We start from the raw sequence: 21,079 nt of genomic DNA, 5'->3' as shown, positions 1-21,079 counted from the left end.
AAAAGTGTTTTTTAAAGTCGTCCTATATATAGGACATTGGGGTCACAACATCAAAACTTAAACGCAATAATGAAACATTCATGCATATAACAATCAAGCTACTCTTCTTAAATATAAATTCCAAAAAATAATAGTATTTATTCACTTGTAAATGTACAAAATTTTACTTTCCGTACAAACGAGATATGTCCATAATGACTGAATATGGGCATTATGAAAATATCACAAATTAAAAATTCAATAACTCAAAAATAGTAGCAAAAAATAATGCGATCACACAATTTCCCATGAGGTATTGGTGAGTACTAAGTATGTGAACAAAAAAAATGGTATTTTGATAAACGTGACGTATCCTGTAAACAAGAACTACATGTAGTACAGTCGGCATATCTGGGTTAATCTGAGTTCTAGAACTAACGATTTGTATTTTTTTTTTAATTTTTTGAAAATATTTTAAATTTTTTGAATTTTTTAAAAAAGTTATGATTTTTTAAAAAAAGTTATGATAATTTTACATTCAATGATTTATTAATTTCATATTTCATACCCCAAATTGCATTAAAAATAATCCTATTTATTTTTAATGCTATATTACGCCTTGAATATTATGCACCAGAATGGAAGGTTTCTTTAGTTACAATGATACCTAAGCCGGGAAAAGATCACAGTAAAGTAGAATCATATAGACCCATTAGCCTATTGTCAAATATATCAAAGCTATTCGAAAAACTGTTAATGCATAAGTTAAAGCCGATAGTGAATCATTTTGATTATATTCCAACTCATCAATTCGGATTTCGAGAAAAACATAACACCATAGAACAAACTCACAGGTTGGTAGAAATCATATCCAAGACATTTGAAGAAAAAAAATATTGTTCTGCATTCTTCATCGACGTTTCGCAAGCCTTCAACAAAGTATGGCATGAAGGATTATCGATAAAAATAGAACAATATTTACCAGTGAACACACACAAGCTTCTAGAAAGTTATTTAAGTCATCGAAAGTTCGTTCTTAAAGAGGGAGACTTCATAAGTTCTCCACAGCAGGCGTACCCCAAGGAAGTGTACTGGGTCCCTTCCTATGTTTGCTATATACTTGTGATATGCCTACAAACAGTCGAACCCACATATCAACTTTTGCTGAAGACACAGCTATACTAGCCATTCATGAAAACCCCCAAGAAGCATCTGTACTTTTATAAGACCATATACTCGACATAGAAAGGTGGTTAAAACAATAAAAATAAACGAGCAAAAATGTATACATCTTACATTCACATTGCGTAGAGAATCGTGCCCTCCAATCCTAATAAATAATCATATAATTCCTCAACAAACTGAAGTTAAATATCTAGGTCTGCATCTAGACCGACGTCTTACCTGGAAAAAGCATATAGATACGAAATTGACTCAAATGAAGTTAAAATTACTACAAATTTACTGGCTAATTGGTAAAAACTCGAGATTTGCTGTACAGCTCAATAATAAAACCCATATGGTGCTATGGAATTCAATTATGGGGCACGGCCTCAGCTTCTAATATTGAAAAATTCAAAGATTCCAAAATAAAATATTAAGAATGATAACAGCAGCGCCTTGGTATGTGAGGAATATTAACATTCATAAGGACCTAGGTGTCTCCCTGGTGAAAAATGAAATAAAAAACCAAGGGGAGTCATATTTGAAAAAGTTAGAAGTTCACCCAAACCCACTTGCACGAACATTAATGAGAAGTAATGGCTATCCGACTAAGAAGAAGGAATCCAAAATACCTGCGCTGATGATAGGATCTATAAATTAAACATAATTTTTCGTCCAACTGTGGTGGGACGTAAATAAAAATTAATATTTAGATTTAAGATTTGAACAAATAACTCATCTGATTACTTTCTCTCAACCACTAACCTAAAATGTGCCCTTATAAAACATTCTCTCAATGATATAACAGCAACATGATATTTAATTGATTAAGGCCATTGAACTGCAATTAGACTCGTTATTTTCGGTCTCTGGAATAAAGAAAGCGATATACTGTTAAATTCTGAGACTCACCTTACAAATAGATACAACTATATATATCCCAGATTTGTCATTCCATAACACTTACACCCTGACGGAAAATCCCATGATGGTACTGGCATCTTAATTAGAAGCCATTTAACCCCTTATTGACCAAGGCTTTAAATCGTTGAAAAAGTTATATTTTTTTTATGAAATATTGTAAATAAATACTTCCTGAAGTAATTTACAAAATTTTAACTTTGTGTAGGACCTGGTATCCTTGGGTCGGCATCAGCCAAAAGATAAAAAACTCATAGATTTATGTTTAAATATTTATTAATATATTAATTAGTTTTGTAACTTTTGTAACATTTTCTATTACAAGACTATTTTATGGTATTTTACGAAACAGTATTTTTTATCATTACAACATAAATAAACACCACAATGAGAACATGTCTTATATACATAAAAGTTTACTGTCATTCTTTATTAAAAGGTTTACTTGCCTAGTCTGCGAAAGGCAGCGTGTTACATCACTTGAAGCAATTATTGTAATACAATTTAAAAATTTTAAAGAAATCTAAAGATATTTTTACATCAAACTGCTTTTAGAGAAATTGGATGAATCATCAGAATATAAAAACCTGTTATTCTGCGTGTTTTCCATACAAATAAAAATTTTGGTTTTAATTTAAAATTTTTTTAATTTTTCTACTGAAAATTGTTTAAAAGTTGAAACCGAAGAATAATTGTCGGTTTCGGTTTTAGGCATTGAAAATCCGCGGTTTCGGTTAAAACCGAGCACGAAGCAAAACGAAAAATGCATATTTTCAATTCAGAAAATGAACGATTACTTTTACAAAAAAGACAGCTTAGAAGAGAGCAAAGCAGAGGCTGTCTGACCATCAATACTAGAAGACCCTTTGTTTAGAGGAGGATCGCTGAAATAGATCCAGTGTTTGACGAGTGTTAAACATACGAACATTTCTCTTTGGTAACAACACGTGACATTAAACCGCCGGTAGAGGGAAAAAGTCCGTTGAGAAAGGCTAATGTTAATTAGGAAGTAATGTTTTTTAATTCATCCAATAATAACTTTGTACTAGTAAATCCTCCTTTTAATCAGATAATCATAGTTAATCCAGAGGACATTCAAAAAGTCATTGAAAATAACATAAATACAAAAATATGACGGATTTCTTATCCTAATATTTACCCCCATATCAATCAATTAATATATAGTCCCCTTAATAAAACAATAGTGTATAATTTTTTTGCCATTTCGAAATAATTGAGTTCAAAATTTTTGTGTTAGTAGACATCTAGAACAAAAGTAATATTTCAATTGATCTTTTGACCCACTTTGTGGATGTAGAATTTCACCAAATTTTGACCACATCTAGAATCAGTTATGTAGATTCTTATTATGCAATAAAAAAATAATGGTGTATATATACACTATTGTTTTATTGAGGGGACGATATAATGTGATTATGGCCTTTAATCTCAAAAATAAAAATGCAAATATTTATATATTTTTTTGTAATTTTATTTAAAATAATTTTTGTATAAAATTGAGGCATACACATTTGTTTTATTTCAAAAATTGTTTTATTTTTTTAGTTGTATTTACACCCAGTATTCATAAATTGGTATGGGTCTCAAAATGTTTTTTTTTTTTGTAAACTTACGACTTAATTTTTATTAATATTTTTTTTTATATAAAAACTACACATACATATACATTTAGTTTTATTTAAAATATGGGTTTTTTATATTTATACGAAATAATTTTATAGAATATTTTATAATTTTTTTTTAAAGAGTTACGGTTTGTACTTAACTACTACAAAAGAGGGATCAGAAAATATCAGATACAATAAATTGACATTAATGTGTTTTTTTTTTAATTATTTATTTTAGAATGGAAAATTTACATTACTAGAGTCTTATGATGTAAACAAAAAAAGAAATAATAATTTTAAATGAAAATATTTTATAAATTATTTAATAAATATAAAATATTTTCAAGTTTTTAGTTATAACTGCTGAAGGAGTTTTAAAAATTAATAATAATTGCTTTCGTGATGATTTTTGTAATTAAATGATGTATGTAGAAAAAAACAAATATATTTGTTTAAGACAGAGATTCTTGCAAGATACAAGTATTCGAATTAGAAAAATGGTGGGTCCATTTCATTTAGAAGATTTGTATACATTAACGGACGGGTTAAGGGTTAATAATTCGTTTTTGTTTTAGTAAAAACTTATTTTATAGTTATTAACTTAAAAAATGGACGTATGAAAATAGAGAAAAGAATCCTAAATTACATGTATTTGTGAAAAATAAGGAGTTTTTTTTGGAATGTTTTCGAGTTTTAATTTTCTTTAAATATGGAATGTTTACATAAACTAAATACTTTGCTTTTAATTAATCACTTTTTTGTTTGTAAAATATTAGTTTCCTGTTTAATGTTGCTGCTATTCGTTTTATTTTGCCTGTTTAAAGCCTTATTTAACATTTTAATCACTGGCTACACATTCAGGAAGGCGGGAAACTGTTTATCTGACGTATAAAGCTGTTAAGAGAATAGCTAACGATGCCAAGGAGGTGGCAGCCACACGTTCAGCATCACCATAATACGCCTGGCCACAGGCGGGAGGACATACTGGAATAACTGTCTCAAAAAGATTAACACGAGCCTGAGCTTCACCCAATTTATTTACAGCCTTGCAGACATAATCACCATATTGACGTTTTTCAATGGTAATGACACGTAGAGTAGAATCGGTATATTCATCGGCAGTAGCGAAATGTGAAATACTGTAATGTTGATTGTTGGATAATTGAATGTCATCCTTGAGCCAGACAATGGCTGGTGGTGGGTAGGCTTCAATGTGGCACTCCAAATCCATGTCGTATTGTAAAGCTTGTCCCAAGCGAGGACGGGGCACGGTAATGACAGGGGAAAATTCAACTTCTAAATTGATGTTACGACGATCGCCCACAGAGACACCATTATCAGCTACACAATAGTAAGTACCACGATCTTCTTTTTTAACCGATTTAATTTTCAAAATGTTGCCCACATAGGTAGCGCTATCTGTAATTGAAATAAAAGAAAATAAAATGTAAGAAAGTTTTCAAAAATTATTTATATTTCTTTAAGGTTAAGTATAAGGTATTTAATTTATAAGGCTGATTTAATCATTTTAAATATTTTTAAAGGCAAGGGAGTATTTTTAGAGTATTCTAAAACTGGAAACCGGTTATTTCTGTTTCAAAAAAAGACCGGTTTTGAATATTTTCGAATTGAAATTGAGCTCAAATAAAACTAAAATAATTTTTTTAAGAATCCTTCTTATTTAGAGATTATTTTAATTGCTTTACAAAGTTTTCGAAAGTAAGTTCGAATTTAATTTCGAACATAATATTGCATTGTTATCGAGTTTAAGCTTAAGGTAGAACTTATTTTAACAACTTTAAAATTTGTTCGAACATAACTACGAATTTTCGAACATAATATTTAATTTTCATCAGGTATGACAATGAGAACTATTAAACCAACATACTACAAACATTGCAATTAAAATAATAGCTTCTGGTTCCAAGACCAATAGCCGAACAGAGCCTATTTGTAAAAGGAAAAAAATGGTTCGATTTCAAGACCAATTTGAACTGCAGATGCTTTTGATACACTTTCCTGATCGCAAGTTTAATTGTTCATTATTTGTAAAAATCACAACCGAATTTGCAATCTAATTTAAAATAGATTGTAAAATAATGAAACATTTAAATTAAATCGGTTAACCGATTTGAATATGTACTCTAATATTTATACTACTAACATAAATGAACATGAAATGGCAACTAACATCCCTTCCTCCACCTCATCTTTAAATTCCACATAAATTTCAAGTTGAATTTCTATGTGGTCAAGTGTTTGAGTTTTTTTTTTTCTCTTCACTTTCCACAACAAGTTGTCATTAAGTGGTTTAAATCGCAACGTGAACTGTTTAGTTTCAATTTTTCGTTTATTTCTAAACCCCTGGTACTTCATATAATCATTGTTCAATATCCTGATATTGAAAATTAATTTTATGTCATTATTTCCTATGAGGGTAAATCGTTTTACGTCAAAAATCAATTTATTTTATTATGATCTGTTTTATGGCATAGTTGGAAGTAGTTTGGTTTCGAAATTAATTGTTGAATGGTGGCATAGGGAAAAAACCTTAAACTTTTTAAAACAATAACAACGTTAATGACCTTTTAGTTCATTGCATCTTTCAGGAAAATTTATGAAAGTACTACTCTGTACTACTCTTAAATACAAAAACATTATTGTACTTGCATTGTACTCATCCTACAGCATACTTACATAGTGCAATCCAAGTACATTATGTGCAAAAACAGCAGAAAAATCATAAAAAGGGAAACGCAAAAGATGAATGGGCCTGCTGTGAAAGCAGCTGCATCATATAGAAAGAAATGTGCAATTTAACTAATGGTTTGGGGAGTTACCTACCATAATTTGCTAATTTTTTTCTTCTACTTCTCCTATATTTTTGTTTTATTTTTGCGTTTTGTGGAGTTTAACAAATAGGAAAAGCAACAAAAAACCTCAGGGTCTTATTAAGGAAATTTATGAGTTGAAAGTTTTTTTTTTGTTTTAAACCGTTTTATTCCTACGTCTTTTTTTCGCAAACGGCTTATTTGTTTTTAAATGCTCGCTTGCACTATTTCAAGTGTACACTGCAGTTATATGTATATTAAAGTTAAAATGTATAGGCCTTATTCATAATCAACTTTTAAATGTATCATACATAGGTTTATAAACTAATTTTGTATTGTAATACATGAATTTTCATTTTATAAAGCTTTTATAAATTTATATAAATAAATTTAAACAAAAATGTTTATATTCAAATAATAAGTACCATTTATGCACTATTTTATTCTTTGTGTGATTAAATGCAAGCAAAAACATTACAGGTTTGTGATGGAAATCGATCAGTTTTCTTAAATAGTGGGTTCTTATATCAATACGAGTATACAGTAGAGATGATCAAGCCCAGATTTCAAGTAATTTAAAATAATTTATTCCACAAATTATTGATGGAAAAGTATAAAATTAAAATTTTAACAAAACATAAAATGAAAGTAAAAAATTCATCACAACTATTAGTTTTCAAAATCGATTTCCATCACATACCTGTTAATTTGAGTCTACATAGTTGATGACCTGTGACAGGTTCCTTTTATATAAATTGTTATAATCGTTTCACAGGACTAGTTCTGTATCAGGCCCCTTTTATAATTATCGAGTGTGCCACATGGTGCACAATAGTGTAAGAAATTTCTTTACTTTTCTATCATCGAACTGTCACTGTATTATCGATCTTGATCTCTCGTTACAAGATTTTAAAAGTAAATGAATTAAATCCTGGTACATCCAAAAAACAATTTGTACAAAATATTACATCATTCAGTCAAATGACAATATAGACATTTTATTCATCACTTCATAAGAAAGGTTCAATTATCACCTCGACTAGGGTTCATAATTTCCCGAACTTTTTCCCTTCTCGAGAAGTAATAAAAACTCATCATTGTTGGGAATACCACAAAATGCACATAATTGCAAATAATTGTAAATTTTCTTTAAGCAAACACTTATTCTAGCGTTTTGTATTAAAATCACAATTTTCATAAATGTGGAATTAGCACGTTTGTACACTAAGCTAACAAATTATCAAGAATACTCTGATTTTAAATCTTACTAAATTATGAACATTTATTCGATCAAATTAAAACTCAAATAATTGAAAACCCTAATCTCGACTTTAGCCCAAATTAGCATTGACTTCTTTCTAGTCAGTTAAATGTATATTGCTCCAAACTATACCGGGAATTCCCGGGACAAATTTCTCTTCTTAACTACCCGATTTCCGGGATTTTTAGTCAGGATTCCCGGGAATTAAAAACTGACGAAACTACAAATAAAACAAGTAAGAACTCTATTTTTAAAAAAAAAAAATAAACAGTTTTTCGTTTATATCTTGGCAATAATAGACCGCTTATTATTATTTATTTGGAGTTTTTCGAATTAACATTTAAAAAATATGTCTTTTTATGGAAAACTACACGATCTAGAAATGAAGGTGAATAATCTTCAATGCCAAGCTGGATCGGTGCGAATTATTCCAAAAAACTCCAGTAGAACAAAGGCCCCTACTTTTGATGGCGGCACACCATTTGGTATTTACAAGTATAGATTTTATTTTGGCCTTTAAAGGAAACTCAGCAATTGTTCTTAGTAACAATAAAAGGTTTATAATTAGTGTGTTTTGCAGATGTATTAAAAAAATTCATAATCGTCTTGATTTTGAATTTCCAATAATTTGGAAATTTTCATCTTTAAGCTTTCCGTCATTATATTTGTTAAAAATTACTTGTATAAACGTTTATATATTGTAAATAACAAAGCATTAAATTTATGTATATGTACATATAACATATATAACAAAGGATCGAAGGAATTAATTATTATGTAATTCCATTTTCGAGACAAAATAAATTTTATCTCTTAACGATTCATTCCTTTTACTAAAAGGCTTAAGAAATTTTTTTTTAATTCATTTTGTAAATGACTGAAAGCAAAATAAAACTGAATGATTTTAATCAACAAAAATTTATTCATTCAAAGTTTGAATAAATACTGTTATTAATTAACTTCAATTTAAATGAAGCTTTTGTAGGAAGCTAAAGAATTAGATATTGGGAATGAATTTATGAAATGAAAGACTGACATTTTTTAATTACGGATTAAGATTTTAGTGAATTAAGCTCAAATTGAATTAATTAATACGAAGCTCTATATATAATGATTATAGCACTGAGTTTTTATATGAAATTTTGCTATAATATTCATAACTTACAGTATTATTATATATTTCGGGAATAGCCGGGTACCCGGGAATGTAGAGAAAATTTTTCCCGATTCCCGGAAAAAATTTGGTTGGGAAATTAAAAACCCCAATTGTAATCAAACTGCGCGCTTTAAAATATCTGCTGCTTTAAAAAACTGCATGTCATTGCAAATTGGGCTTTATGTTGTTTTAATGTGCTGCCATAGAATCTTTAAATGTTCAAGTTTATTCTATAGAAATTTATTTTTACACTAAAAAAATTAAACACAAGCTTACCGTTACTGCATGTAAGTAATAAATATGTGTTTGGCTAAGTGTATAATAAAAAGTTATTTCTTATTCACAAAAATCTTCCATGTATATGGTGTACTTGAAATGAGGTTATGTATGAAATAATAACAAACAACAACAACAACAACAAAATGATGCAACCTAGCATTTAACGAGTTCATAACCTAAAGTTTTTCTCTATTTAACTCTTCATATTTTAATATACCCTAAAAACCGGAAGTGTATTAACTATAAACAAGACAAAAAAAAAGAAAACAGAAAAACTGAATAAAATCGGTAACGCAGAGTTGCCAGCCGTTAAACCTACATAATTATCATGAGGTTCGCATGAGTGTGTGTTTGTGCATGTGAAACGTGCATACCAAAAATGCACTTCACTAACAAAACAGCAAAAAAGAAAAAGAGTATGAATGAATGTACGTACGTATGAAGTACATGATAGAGTAGAGTAGGGAATGTTATGATATGATAAGGGAAAAAAGTGCACAAGTTAAACAATTGAAACGTATAGATGTGGCAAAAATTATGCGGTGTACGAGGGCAATAACTAAAATTCATTCAGAACCTAAACGTGCAACACTCCACAGCCTACATAGCAGTTTTTTCAGATGGAATTAGCAACGAGGTCACGACGAAGAATTTTGTATTATTATTTTTCTCGCATTTTAAAAGGAATTTTCAGACATCCCTTTGCAGCTAAGTAAACCTATACTTTAATTACTGATAACTATTTTCGGATGGGTCTATGCTCAAAAATCCTGTTACCCTTAATTGTATGTTGTTTGGTAAAAGGAACCCTCTTCTATTTAGTTATATTTTTTCAATATTGATCCTCCTGTGCAATTAATTTATTGTTATAGGCAAAATATGCACAGTTCAATAACTTTAAACAATTCTCGGCAAACATGCACTCATTCTTAAGTACTGTATGAGCATGTTAGTTATATTGTTTGTCCGGAGGGTATGGAAAAGTAAAATCTTTCCAACTCAAACACAATTGCATGAAAAATTAAAACAAAATAAATACGCGTGTCTATGGGAAATAATGCGGGTGCAAAAGAAAATTGTTTGAATGCATGTCAGTCAGTATAATATACATTAATTACTTTTGGGTAATGAAATCCTAAAACACTAACTAAACAATTTTCAATTCATCAACTTGAAATTAATGTCAATATGAAAACTTACTTAAAATGTACATTTTCTTAATAGAAGATTTTAAATAAATTTTAATTTTCATGTATATACGTATGTATACATTTATAGCTACTGGATTGTTTTATTTTAATATAAAAAAAATCCAAATCATGCTGGTTGTAAAACCCTTTACTCATCTCCCCTCTAGTTCCTCTTAAGAAAGCTAAATTGTTTAGAATAAAAAAAAATTCAAAACTGTCTATAGGTTGAGTTTTAAGTGACATTTCATTAAGTAATTGAAGTTGTTTTATAAAAAAATGTTAAGTATTTAAGTACATACTACGTACATTCGAACATAGTCTACTGCATCATATACATAAATGTATCTATCATACATGAATCATTAAGAACGTGACTTATTTCTTCATGACTGACTGGGAATAAAATGTTCATGTTCGCTTAAGTCGTAAATAGAGTCAATTTCAATTGCATTAAATTATTTTTCTTTTCTTTTTTTATGTTTGTCATTCAATTACATATTTTGTTGTATTTATATTAAGATCTTCTTATATTACAAATATCAAGCCTTAGAACTTTATTATAATGTATAAGTGCTGAGAATAATTATTGTAAGGAATGATTTAGGAAATATTATTTTAATTTTTTGAAGTATTAATAATAGAGTGCTCCATAAGAAAAACACTAATTTTAAGTGTCATCCACTTTTTAAAACATAGCGCCACTTTTAGGTATATTTTTTGCTTGGTGAGAAAACGTGCTAAGTCCCTTTTAACAATTTTTACAGAAGAAACACTAAAATTCTTAGTTTTAAATATTTTTGAAATCTGCTAATCCAGTTTTTTTACTTTAATTGATATGATTTATAATAATAAATAATTATAGTTTATAAGAGGTGCATTGGCGACCTATAATTCTTTTTTTTTTTGGAACATAGCTCATTTTCTATTATTTTTGTTGTTCTTTTTTTAGTGGACTTTAACACATTTTTATTGTTTTAACTCTTTTTTGATTTAAAGTCTATATTGTCACTAAAGTTGATCTCATAAAGCAATGCATCAACGTTTTTGATGTCAGTAGTCAGATGATAATAAATTTCAAAATTCCTTAAAAATTTCCTTAAAAAATATAAATTTTTGGTTAAATTTTCAAAATCAAATTAAATTTTTCATTTAAATAATTTCATTATGAATTAATTTCAATATGAATTAAATCTTTATAAACCTCAAAGACATGAACTGAACTAAAGTTCGAATCGAATTAATTTTTTTTCCTCTTAACCATTAATAAAAGAATTCACTACGTATGACTCATTCCTATGAGAATTAATTCGAATATGGAATGATTAAATTGTTCTTCAATTGAAATCTATTACAAAAAGGCTTAATTCATTTTTTTCCAACTTATTTTGTAAATTGTTAAAAGCTCAACAAAAACAAAACTGAATGAAGAAACATATATTCATTAAATTTGTATTAATAAAAAATTAACTATTCAAGGGGTGAATGAATTTTATTGTGAATTAATTCCACAATGAATTAATTATATGCAAATAAAAGTCTTTACATGAAGCTAAAGTATGGTTTTGTGGAATAAATTGTTGAAATTTTTAATTTTTGTTTGAATTAATTAATTTGAAGCTATGATTCATAATGACTTAACAATCTTGCTATTATTTATTCTCTTACAATTTCTAGAATTAAAGAATTTGGTGGATTGATATAAGAATTTTTGAAACATTTCTATAAATATCTAATATAATCCAAATTAAACTTGGGTAAAATTTAAAATATTTGCCGAGTGAATGTAAGTTTGTAAATGTTAAATTAAATTCCCTAATTGTATTGTATATATTTTGGCTTTTTTCAAAAGTCAAAATATGCTATTGGATCTGAAAATTGTTTTACCCCCTGGTTATACCTGATAAATTTTTATAATGATAAACTTCAAAATGGTTGCCTAGATAAAAACTTATCAGGTATAGCCTCCATTTATTAGTATTATTGCTTCGTTATGATAAAATTGTTAGTGCTTTAGCTTAGACAAATTTGTATTGACAACAAATGTCATTTATTGTTATGATGAATATTTGTCAAGTATAGACAGGGGTATGATTCATATATTTGTCATGGGGAGATTGTTGAATTACAATCTAAAACGAATTTCAACTTTTATTAAGTGCAAAGAATTTAGTACTTTTTTATATATTATAAAAATACTTCTTTGGTTTGAGATCAGTATTATTTCCAAACTAAATTTACTGTTAAGTTTGACATATTTCTGCATAACGGGAATGTTGCTCCTATTTAATATAACAAAACAGTAATTTTTATTTGATTTCCAGTTAAGACTATAGCAAAACACTAAATTTTTATATAAAAACCTCCTATTTTCAAGCATTTTTGTAAGATTTTGTTACAAAATATGTAAATAGTTTGTTTTTATTACATTTAAACACGTTCAAAATTGTTGTAGCATTCATCTTGAGTTAAACCAAAAAATGCAATTTTCCCCCTGTTTATAATGATGATTCATAATAGAAAAAATATTATTGTGTATTAGAAATTACTTTGTCTAAAATATGCACATATAAATTTAAAACCAGACTTTTTACCCTTTATTTCTACAAATAATTATAATCATTATCAACATAAAGTCATCGAAAATTGCCGTGTCAGAAAGAAATATACAAATGTTATGAGTAATGTAGTGCAAAATCCTCCTGTCGTACATGTGTTAAATGGTGAATAAATAAAAAAGAACACCTAAACACATCAGGACACTGCCACTGGAGTAGGAGTTTATTGATTGCAGGAAAAAATAAAGGATATAAGAGCATAATATTACCGTCAGTCAACATTTCTGCATGTCATGTAAATGTTATGAAGGTAACGAAACAAACAAAAAAATAAATAAAAAAATGTAAGAAATACAAAACAAAAATTAAGAAGTGCGTGCAAAATTACAGGAAATTAGTAAAGAACCTGGTAGACGACAACCAACTCGGCACAGCACATAGACACTGAAGTTGGGTTGTTGTCTGGCAAACAACACAAAACAGGATATACAAAAAACCCGAAGGAAAAATATATACAACCAGCAACAAAAATTAAACTTGGAAAAAAAAATCACAAAATTTGTACAGACAATTATATTAACGTTATAACGACCTATGGTGGTGGTGACGATGATGACGATTGGTTGCTACAGCTTGGGAATAAAAAACTAAATAAGTGTGGTGGCATTTTCCCCCGGAGATGAAATTTGTTTTTTTTTTAACAAAAGTGTGAAGAAATAAGGGTTTCAAATTTAAATTTCATAAACAAAAATGGCGTTTTAAATGAACAATTTTATTTGGTGGTTATTAAAACTATTTATGTTAAATAATTTTACCTGTTGTTTTGTTAGCAAAGAAATCGTTCCACTGAGTGATCTCAACCACTTAAACAAATGTCAGTTTATCACCTTTTTTTGGGAGCCAACAAACAAAACAAAAATGAAATTAAGAAAAATGTAACAAAACATTAAACATATTTTAGTTACCTTTTTTTTTGGGGGGAAACTAATACCAAAAAAACATTATCATTTAGGTGTTGTTGTTATGGTTAACAATGCACAAACGTTATTGAGGCATTTTATTGTCGAAAAACTATCCCTTAATGTAATAAATTATTATCTATCTATTCTTTAACAGAAAATATAATAAATGTCATGGTTGGTTTTAACTTGTCTATTGAAAACTCATTTAATGTGTTTTGGTCTAAGTTGAACAGGTTGAAAGGCTAGAAATGATCCTTTTTAAAAAGGTTAGCCTTTGTTTTTTTCTATCTTTTTTTTTGTATATAATTTATGATATCACTTGTCATTTCATGTGGAAACCTGTCTGGGAAAGGAATTTTCTTATCTTTATAAAAGTAACGAGTTTTTGTTTGAAAAAGGTATGTTTTCAACAAATGTAATTTTTCAATTTCTTTCTAATTAAAAATTTTAATTTTTGTTCTCAGCTTTTTATAATTTTTTTAGAAAAATATGTGTTTTTCTGGCAGCTGAGACACTTGAAAAGATTTTAAAGTTTTTTTTTATAAAACTGACTTAGTTTTTAGTTAAAATTATGTGCTTATATATTTAAGGGAAGTGCATATTACATTACTTTTGATTACTCGATTTTTTCATTTCGGTACTCAATACATTCAATGTAGTTTTTAAATTTAAAAATAAAGAAAACTTTATTAATGATTTTTTATAATTTTTCTTTAAAACCAAAGAAATATAGCACAAATATATATCGGTTTAATTTAAACATACTAAGTTTATGAAATTTTTGATAAAGAGTTTTCATTTTAAACCAATTTTATATAAAAACCTATAAATCAGTAGTGGTATCCGATAAATATGCGTTATGGTTTGCAAAAGATCACAAGTGCAACTTTTTCTTTAAACAATGTTTCCTAAGCAAAAACACTAATATATGGCAACATCTTTAATTATTTTCTTCTTCTCGTTCACTTTCTCTGTTATTTTTATTTCGCCATGTTAAATGAGAGAGAGACATGTGGAAAATGTGATGGCAATGAAATATACATCGCAAAAAAGCTAAAAAACAATTTTGAGTGTTGACAATTGCATTCCTATGTATGTATTTTGTTGTTGGATTGCAAAAATAAGATAAACAATATTGCGTTTGTATCACTATCTCTCTCTTTCAATATGGCGACACTAAAATATCAGTGAAAGTGAAAAAGAAAATTAACCAATTGATTGTTAAGATATTGCCGCCATATTTTTATGCATTTACTTTGGATTTTTTTAACTGCCTGTTTCACGGTGTCGACTATTCGCACTTAATACTGAATTCCACCACTGTTCTACGGATAAGATCAGTTTTAAAAAAAATATTTTTGTAAAAAAAACGTTTGGAAAACGTAAACAGGCCCTAATCACTTTTCTTAATTAGTATTTCTTAGTTTCAACATTGATATTTTTCATTTCGTCCCATTCACGGAATTTTAGCAGACATTGTAACCTAAAATTTTTAAAAATTAAAATTTCTAAAATCGAATTCTGCCTATGTAACAGAATCTATAGTTCCTACTGTTTTCTCAACATGAATAAAACAGAAGACTTCAATTGTCTGGCCCAAATGCAAGTCACTTACACTTCAACTATTGAAACGGATATATGTATGTATAATATATTTTGTCTATTACAGTCAGCATCATTTATCTTTTATAATAGAAACATTTAATTTCACAATTGATATTGTTAAAGAAAATTCTAATCAAATAGATGAAAACATTTAGAGCAAACAGATAAGTCTTTCTGACAAAAGATGGAATAGAAAAAGCAGGTGTTTCGTTATGAAAACAGGAAATTCAAATGATTGATTTATTTTTGTTTGTAAAAAAAGTAAAAATAAATCCCAACATACAAATAACATCATGGCTTATTTACAAATAATTATTTAATTAAAAACAATTAATGATTTATTATTATTATGTTTAACATGTAACCTAAAATGACCCAAACATTAACTTCCAAATAATTTACCAAATACAATTAATAATAACAAAAATGAAAAATAAAGAAAATATTCTTAATTTATGACTAACATACGCCATTTACTCTTGAATACATACATATAATTTGTGATCTTTCATCGTAAATATTCACAATACGTTATTCATTTCTACGAAATAAACAAATATGTTCTGGAGGAGGGTGATAAGGCAACGAAATTCGTTTATTAAAAATACCCATATAAATTGGCGGTCAACGATAGCATTATTTTGTACTTATAATAATGCATACATAGTTAGTTAATTAATACAATATGCTGTTGCTGCCGATAAAGATACAAATGTGGTGAGTGTTTAAAGCAGTTGAAGCTTAAAAAAAAGTCCACACCCAATTATGGCTAGAAAGTCTTTAAGAACATCTGTTGTTGTTTCCATTCAAATACAAGTAGCAACGTAACAACTTTTGTTAAAATTTTAAACACGTTTTAGTTATTTGCTAAAAAACACCCCAGTTTTATTATATGTTTAGGCTTTTGTGTTATTTTGAAAATAAGCCAAACAAAACGGACGGGGTTCTTTTGTTTTAAAATGCATGAAAACATTTATGGTTTTAATCACTACAATGTGACTGACTAGATAGAGAATGAAGCTTTCTTCTTTCGTTATTCGTTATTTTCGTTATTTATTTTATAATTATGCGTATTGAAATTTAGAAAAAGTATGTATGTATGTGGTTACATTACGTTAGCAATATTATAATTTGTAAATTTTAATAGCATTTTTCATAGTCCTACATATATTTTTGGTTAAGAGTCACGCTTCGTTAATTGTAAATTTAAACAAAAAAAGAAAAAAAATCACCATAAAATATGTTTAATTCATGACTGTTTCAAAATTCTCACGTCAAAGAAAAGCTAATAGCTGCTATTTAATGACTTAAACTTTTGTTAATTTCACAATAAAATTAACAAATTTTTAAGTTTTCATAATTAGTTTTTACATATTTGGTTTTTGGTGACGTTTTTTATACCCTTCGCCTTCGTGAGAAGGGTATATATAAGTTTGTCATTCCGTTTGCAAAAGCAAAATCGGTCCACAAATGGCTGAGATATGAGCAAAAAACCAAGACAACCTCGATTTTTGACCTATATCTGGATTACTCTGTCATTAATATAGACAATATGGATATCTAATGATAGATATTTCAAATACCTTTGCAACGTGGTATATAAGACCATAGTAAGTTGGACCTACAATGGGTCAAAATCGAAAAAATATTTTTTAATCCGAATTTTTTTTTTCACCAAAAAATAATTCAAAACACAAATAAATTTTTTTTTAAATTAAAAAAAAAAACTTTTTAAATTTAAAAAGCAAAAATTTTTTTTTAAAATTTATAAAATTTTTAAAAATTCGAAAAAAAAAATGTTCCAAGAAATGAAAAAAACAACTTTAGAAAAAAAATAAATTTTGTTTACCTAAAAATATTTAAAATTTGTATTTTGAAGTATAATTTGGTGAAGGGTATATAAGATTCGGCACAGCCGAATATAGCTCTCTTACTTGTTTTTTTTTAAAGAACTCTTGCTGAATAAGGTTCCTGTTTTGAAACATACAAGAATATTAGTTTTTATTTTAAATTTGCAAATTTTCAAAACATATATTTTATTTGTGTTGTGAAATAATAATCCAATTAAATATTTCAATATTCAGAATTATAATTTTAACACCAATGTGACAAGTTATACCCCAATTTTCTCAATTCTGGTTATTTTTTATTAATTGGAAGTATATCGTTACGATAAACTATAACCAGAGATTGAGAAAATGGGTCTAGGTATTATTCTATTGTAATACTCATATTACAATATGTTTTTTTTCGGTTTTAAATTTTTTTTCAAACCGAAACAGCTGTTTCTTGGAAACTCTAGTTAAAACACGATGAAATATTTAATACCAAAAACTTTTTAAATAACTAAAGTTTAAAGCTAGTTTAACTTTAAAGCTTAGTTTTATTTTGTCTTAATACTGCTTAACTACGATGTGTGAAATTTGCCATGATTTTTTTTATTGCAAATCCGTTTCTTTATTTCCCTAAATTTACACTTAATGATTTCTTAACAAATTTATGTTTTTTTCTTCTTCTTCTGACTATGAAGAAAAACAATAACGATGCTTTTAAATTAAGCAAGCCTTGTTAAATTTGTCTGACTTCTGGTGTTTTTTGAATTAAAAAAAATTGAAATGAAAGAAACACAACAAAACCGGCAGCAAAAAAATAATGTCACAGGATATGTGTAAAGGATAATGACAAGAGCAAAAAAAAAACAGAACTGCTTTATATAAAACGTGCAAAAATAAACAACAAAAAAATGGCATAAAATAACAAACAGCTCACTCAACTCCCCTTAGAGCGAGCGAGGTGTTTGTCAAACTCAACATACGACGAAAAGTAATTTTGACATTTTGTTTTGAGGATTGGAGATATATGTATAAAGTAGAAGTATGTGCACATAAATTTAAAAAAAAAGAAATAAAATAAAATCCAATTAAGAATAAAGTAACGGCTGCATACTAAGGAATTTTTCCATACTGGCTTAGCAATAGAAAATAAGTACACATAGAGAAATTTTCACTTTTTTTTGAACTTTGAAAATTATTACGTGCATACATACAATGTACGCGTTTTAGAATTGATTTTTTTTTCGGTAGGTTTTAAGCTTGGTGTTCTTTTATATGACATTTCTGTAAGGGGGGGACCTTGATGTTGTTTTTGTTGTTGTTACTTCTACTGATATTCTTTAATATTTATGGTTTTACCGTTTGCTGCATTCGTACTTGTTGTTTTGTATATTATAACATATCGAGCATATAACAAGCTCTTGAGACATGTGAATGCACCCACTTTGGGTGTTATAAAGGTTGTGTTTTTTCCCTCTCATATTTTCTTTATGATTTGCAATGTGTTTTGCTTGTGTCAACAATATTTTTTTTCGAAATATTTATGTACACATCTACGATATGTATTTAGAATATAAAAAGTTGTTTAATAGGCTTCCAGAGAAATTTATTTTTTTGGTCGTACCAAACAAAATTGATGATGTTGTGGCATCTTTTTTTATAGGAAATTTGTATATTATTTAATTAAATCAGTGAGAGAATTTGCTGCTGACAAATTTATCGTCATTTTGGTCGATTTATTACTTGAATAATATCAAAGTGCAAAGTGATTTTGTTGGCTTTATTTTATAAATATACAGGCCTGTCACACATTTTTTTATTTTTTTTTAAACAAACACATACTCCGAAGCTTTTTGCTTGTCTGCAGATACACCCAGAGACTACCCAGATTGATAGTTCAAGACATTATCGTCTAGTCTAGTTCGGAATGGTTTCAATTTCGTAGTTTTTAATCCGATCGATTTCGTTTTAGGTTCTTCAGATTCCGTGAAATTTATTAATTCCAAAAATATAGTGAGTGTCAATATATAATTGACAACTTTTTTGAAAACTATATTCCTTGATTTCAGTTTTCATAAATATGACCTTTATAAAATTGTGTTACAAAACCAAAATAATAAACAATTTTAATGCTGGATTGAACAAATTGTACAAGAATTTCGTGAGACAGGTATTGTAAAAGCTCAACTTTTTGGACTTGGTTGCAATCGCCCCGCTAAATAACTTATTTCTAAAAAAACAATTTGCCAAATAACATTCAAACTAGTCGAGATAGAAATGGAATACTGTTCTCTTTTCGAAATAGAAATTAAGAGGCAGTGATGAGCGAATACTTTAAGATATTTTAGAAAATTTTATATCGCAAAAAACGGGCTCAAAATTAAACCACGACGGAAGCTTTATCAGATGTGGTTATAAGAGAATGGCAAAATATTTCAAAGGAGACGATTCAGTCTTTAATTGCTTCAATGAATCATCATCGCTGTGAAGTAGAAATAAAAAAACTAGGGCTATCCAGTAAAATACTGAGTCACTAAAAGGGCCAAACAAATTTTGTAAAAATTATTCTAAGTTTACATTGTTTTGTCCATTAATTGTTTTTTAATGTGGTCTGTTCAATCGCCAGATCTCAATCCCATAGAATATTTTATATCACAATAAACGGGCTCAAAATTAAACCACGAAGGAAGCTTTTGTAGTAATAAGTTGGAATGGAAAAATATTTCAAAGAAGACGATTCTGTCTTTAATTGCTTCAATGAATGCATCTTCGCGGTGAAACAGCAATAAAAAACAAGGGCTCTCCAGCAAAATACTAAGGCCCGTTTTCTCAATGTATCGACAAACTGCTTGTTACTAAATGTCGACATAAATTTATTAGGCAGATAAACTGTCTGATAACAATTTTGGTTTTCTCAATATACCGACAAAAAACATTATTTTCAGATGGCAATACCTCTCAAAATGGATGTGAAAGATGCTTTCAAGTGACAACATGTTTATGTGGCCATCGACATCCGGAATCTTTTGAAAAATTCATTATCCTGCATGTCTGCCTGGTAGTTAGGCCTGGCATGATAAACTCTTTCAGCATTCACTTGGAACTCATGTTCTTCGAGTTCATCCTCCATCCAATTAATGTTAATTCCTCTATTAAACTTATTTTTTAAGAAATCTATTTAATATCGTTTACAAAAACACAAACACATAAAAACTATGAACAGCAATCAGCTGATTGAATTTATCTGTACGATAAATAAATAATTGGCTGGTGAGGTCGGGTTAGCTTTGTGAGAGAAAGAAGCAAATGAGACATTGTGAAAACCAAATTTCTTTAATCTGCAGTTTTTCGTTGGGAAAAAAGATAATCACCTAATGAGAAAATTGTCCTATGTCACAAAAAGGACCAGACAAATTTTGTAAAAATGGTCCTTTCTTTCTGTTGTTTTGTCAATTAATTGTGTTCTTATTTTACTTATTTTTATTAATAAAATACTAGAGGCCTTATTCATAAAATTTTTTTAAATATAAACAACTTTTTAAAATCAAATTTTGTATGGAAATTTAAATTGTTTAAATTTAATGGTTACGATTTTTTTTGGATTAGTTAAATATTTGAAAAATTTATTTAAACTGAGATTTTGTGGAGTTCTTTTTTTCATTTTGAATACATATTTATAAAAATTTATAAAAACGCCATTTTTTTTTTTTTTTTTA

The 21,079-nt window shown here is 28.0% G+C and overlaps 1 protein-coding gene across 1 annotated transcript in view; it reads right to left on the bottom strand.

The window, feature by feature from the left end:
• Positions 1 to 4,507: 4,507 nt before the first annotated feature.
• Lac (Lachesin) overlaps positions 4,508 to 21,079 on the bottom strand; it is a 28,804-nt gene continuing 12,232 nt past the window's right edge. The window contains exon 2 of the mRNA XM_065510673.1: positions 4,508 to 5,111. Coding sequence (XP_065366745.1) covers positions 4,570 to 5,111 — 542 coding nt within the window. The 3' untranslated portion in view covers positions 4,508 to 4,569. The remainder of the gene's footprint in view (positions 5,112 to 21,079) is intronic.

This window comes from Calliphora vicina, chromosome 5 (assembly GCF_958450345.1).
Source record: "Calliphora vicina chromosome 5, idCalVici1.1, whole genome shotgun sequence".
In the NCBI taxonomy this organism is placed as follows: Eukaryota; Metazoa; Arthropoda; class Insecta; order Diptera; family Calliphoridae; genus Calliphora; species Calliphora vicina.
The sequence above is the reverse complement of the archived record's forward strand: the minus strand, read 5'-3'. Positions and strand labels throughout refer to the sequence as shown.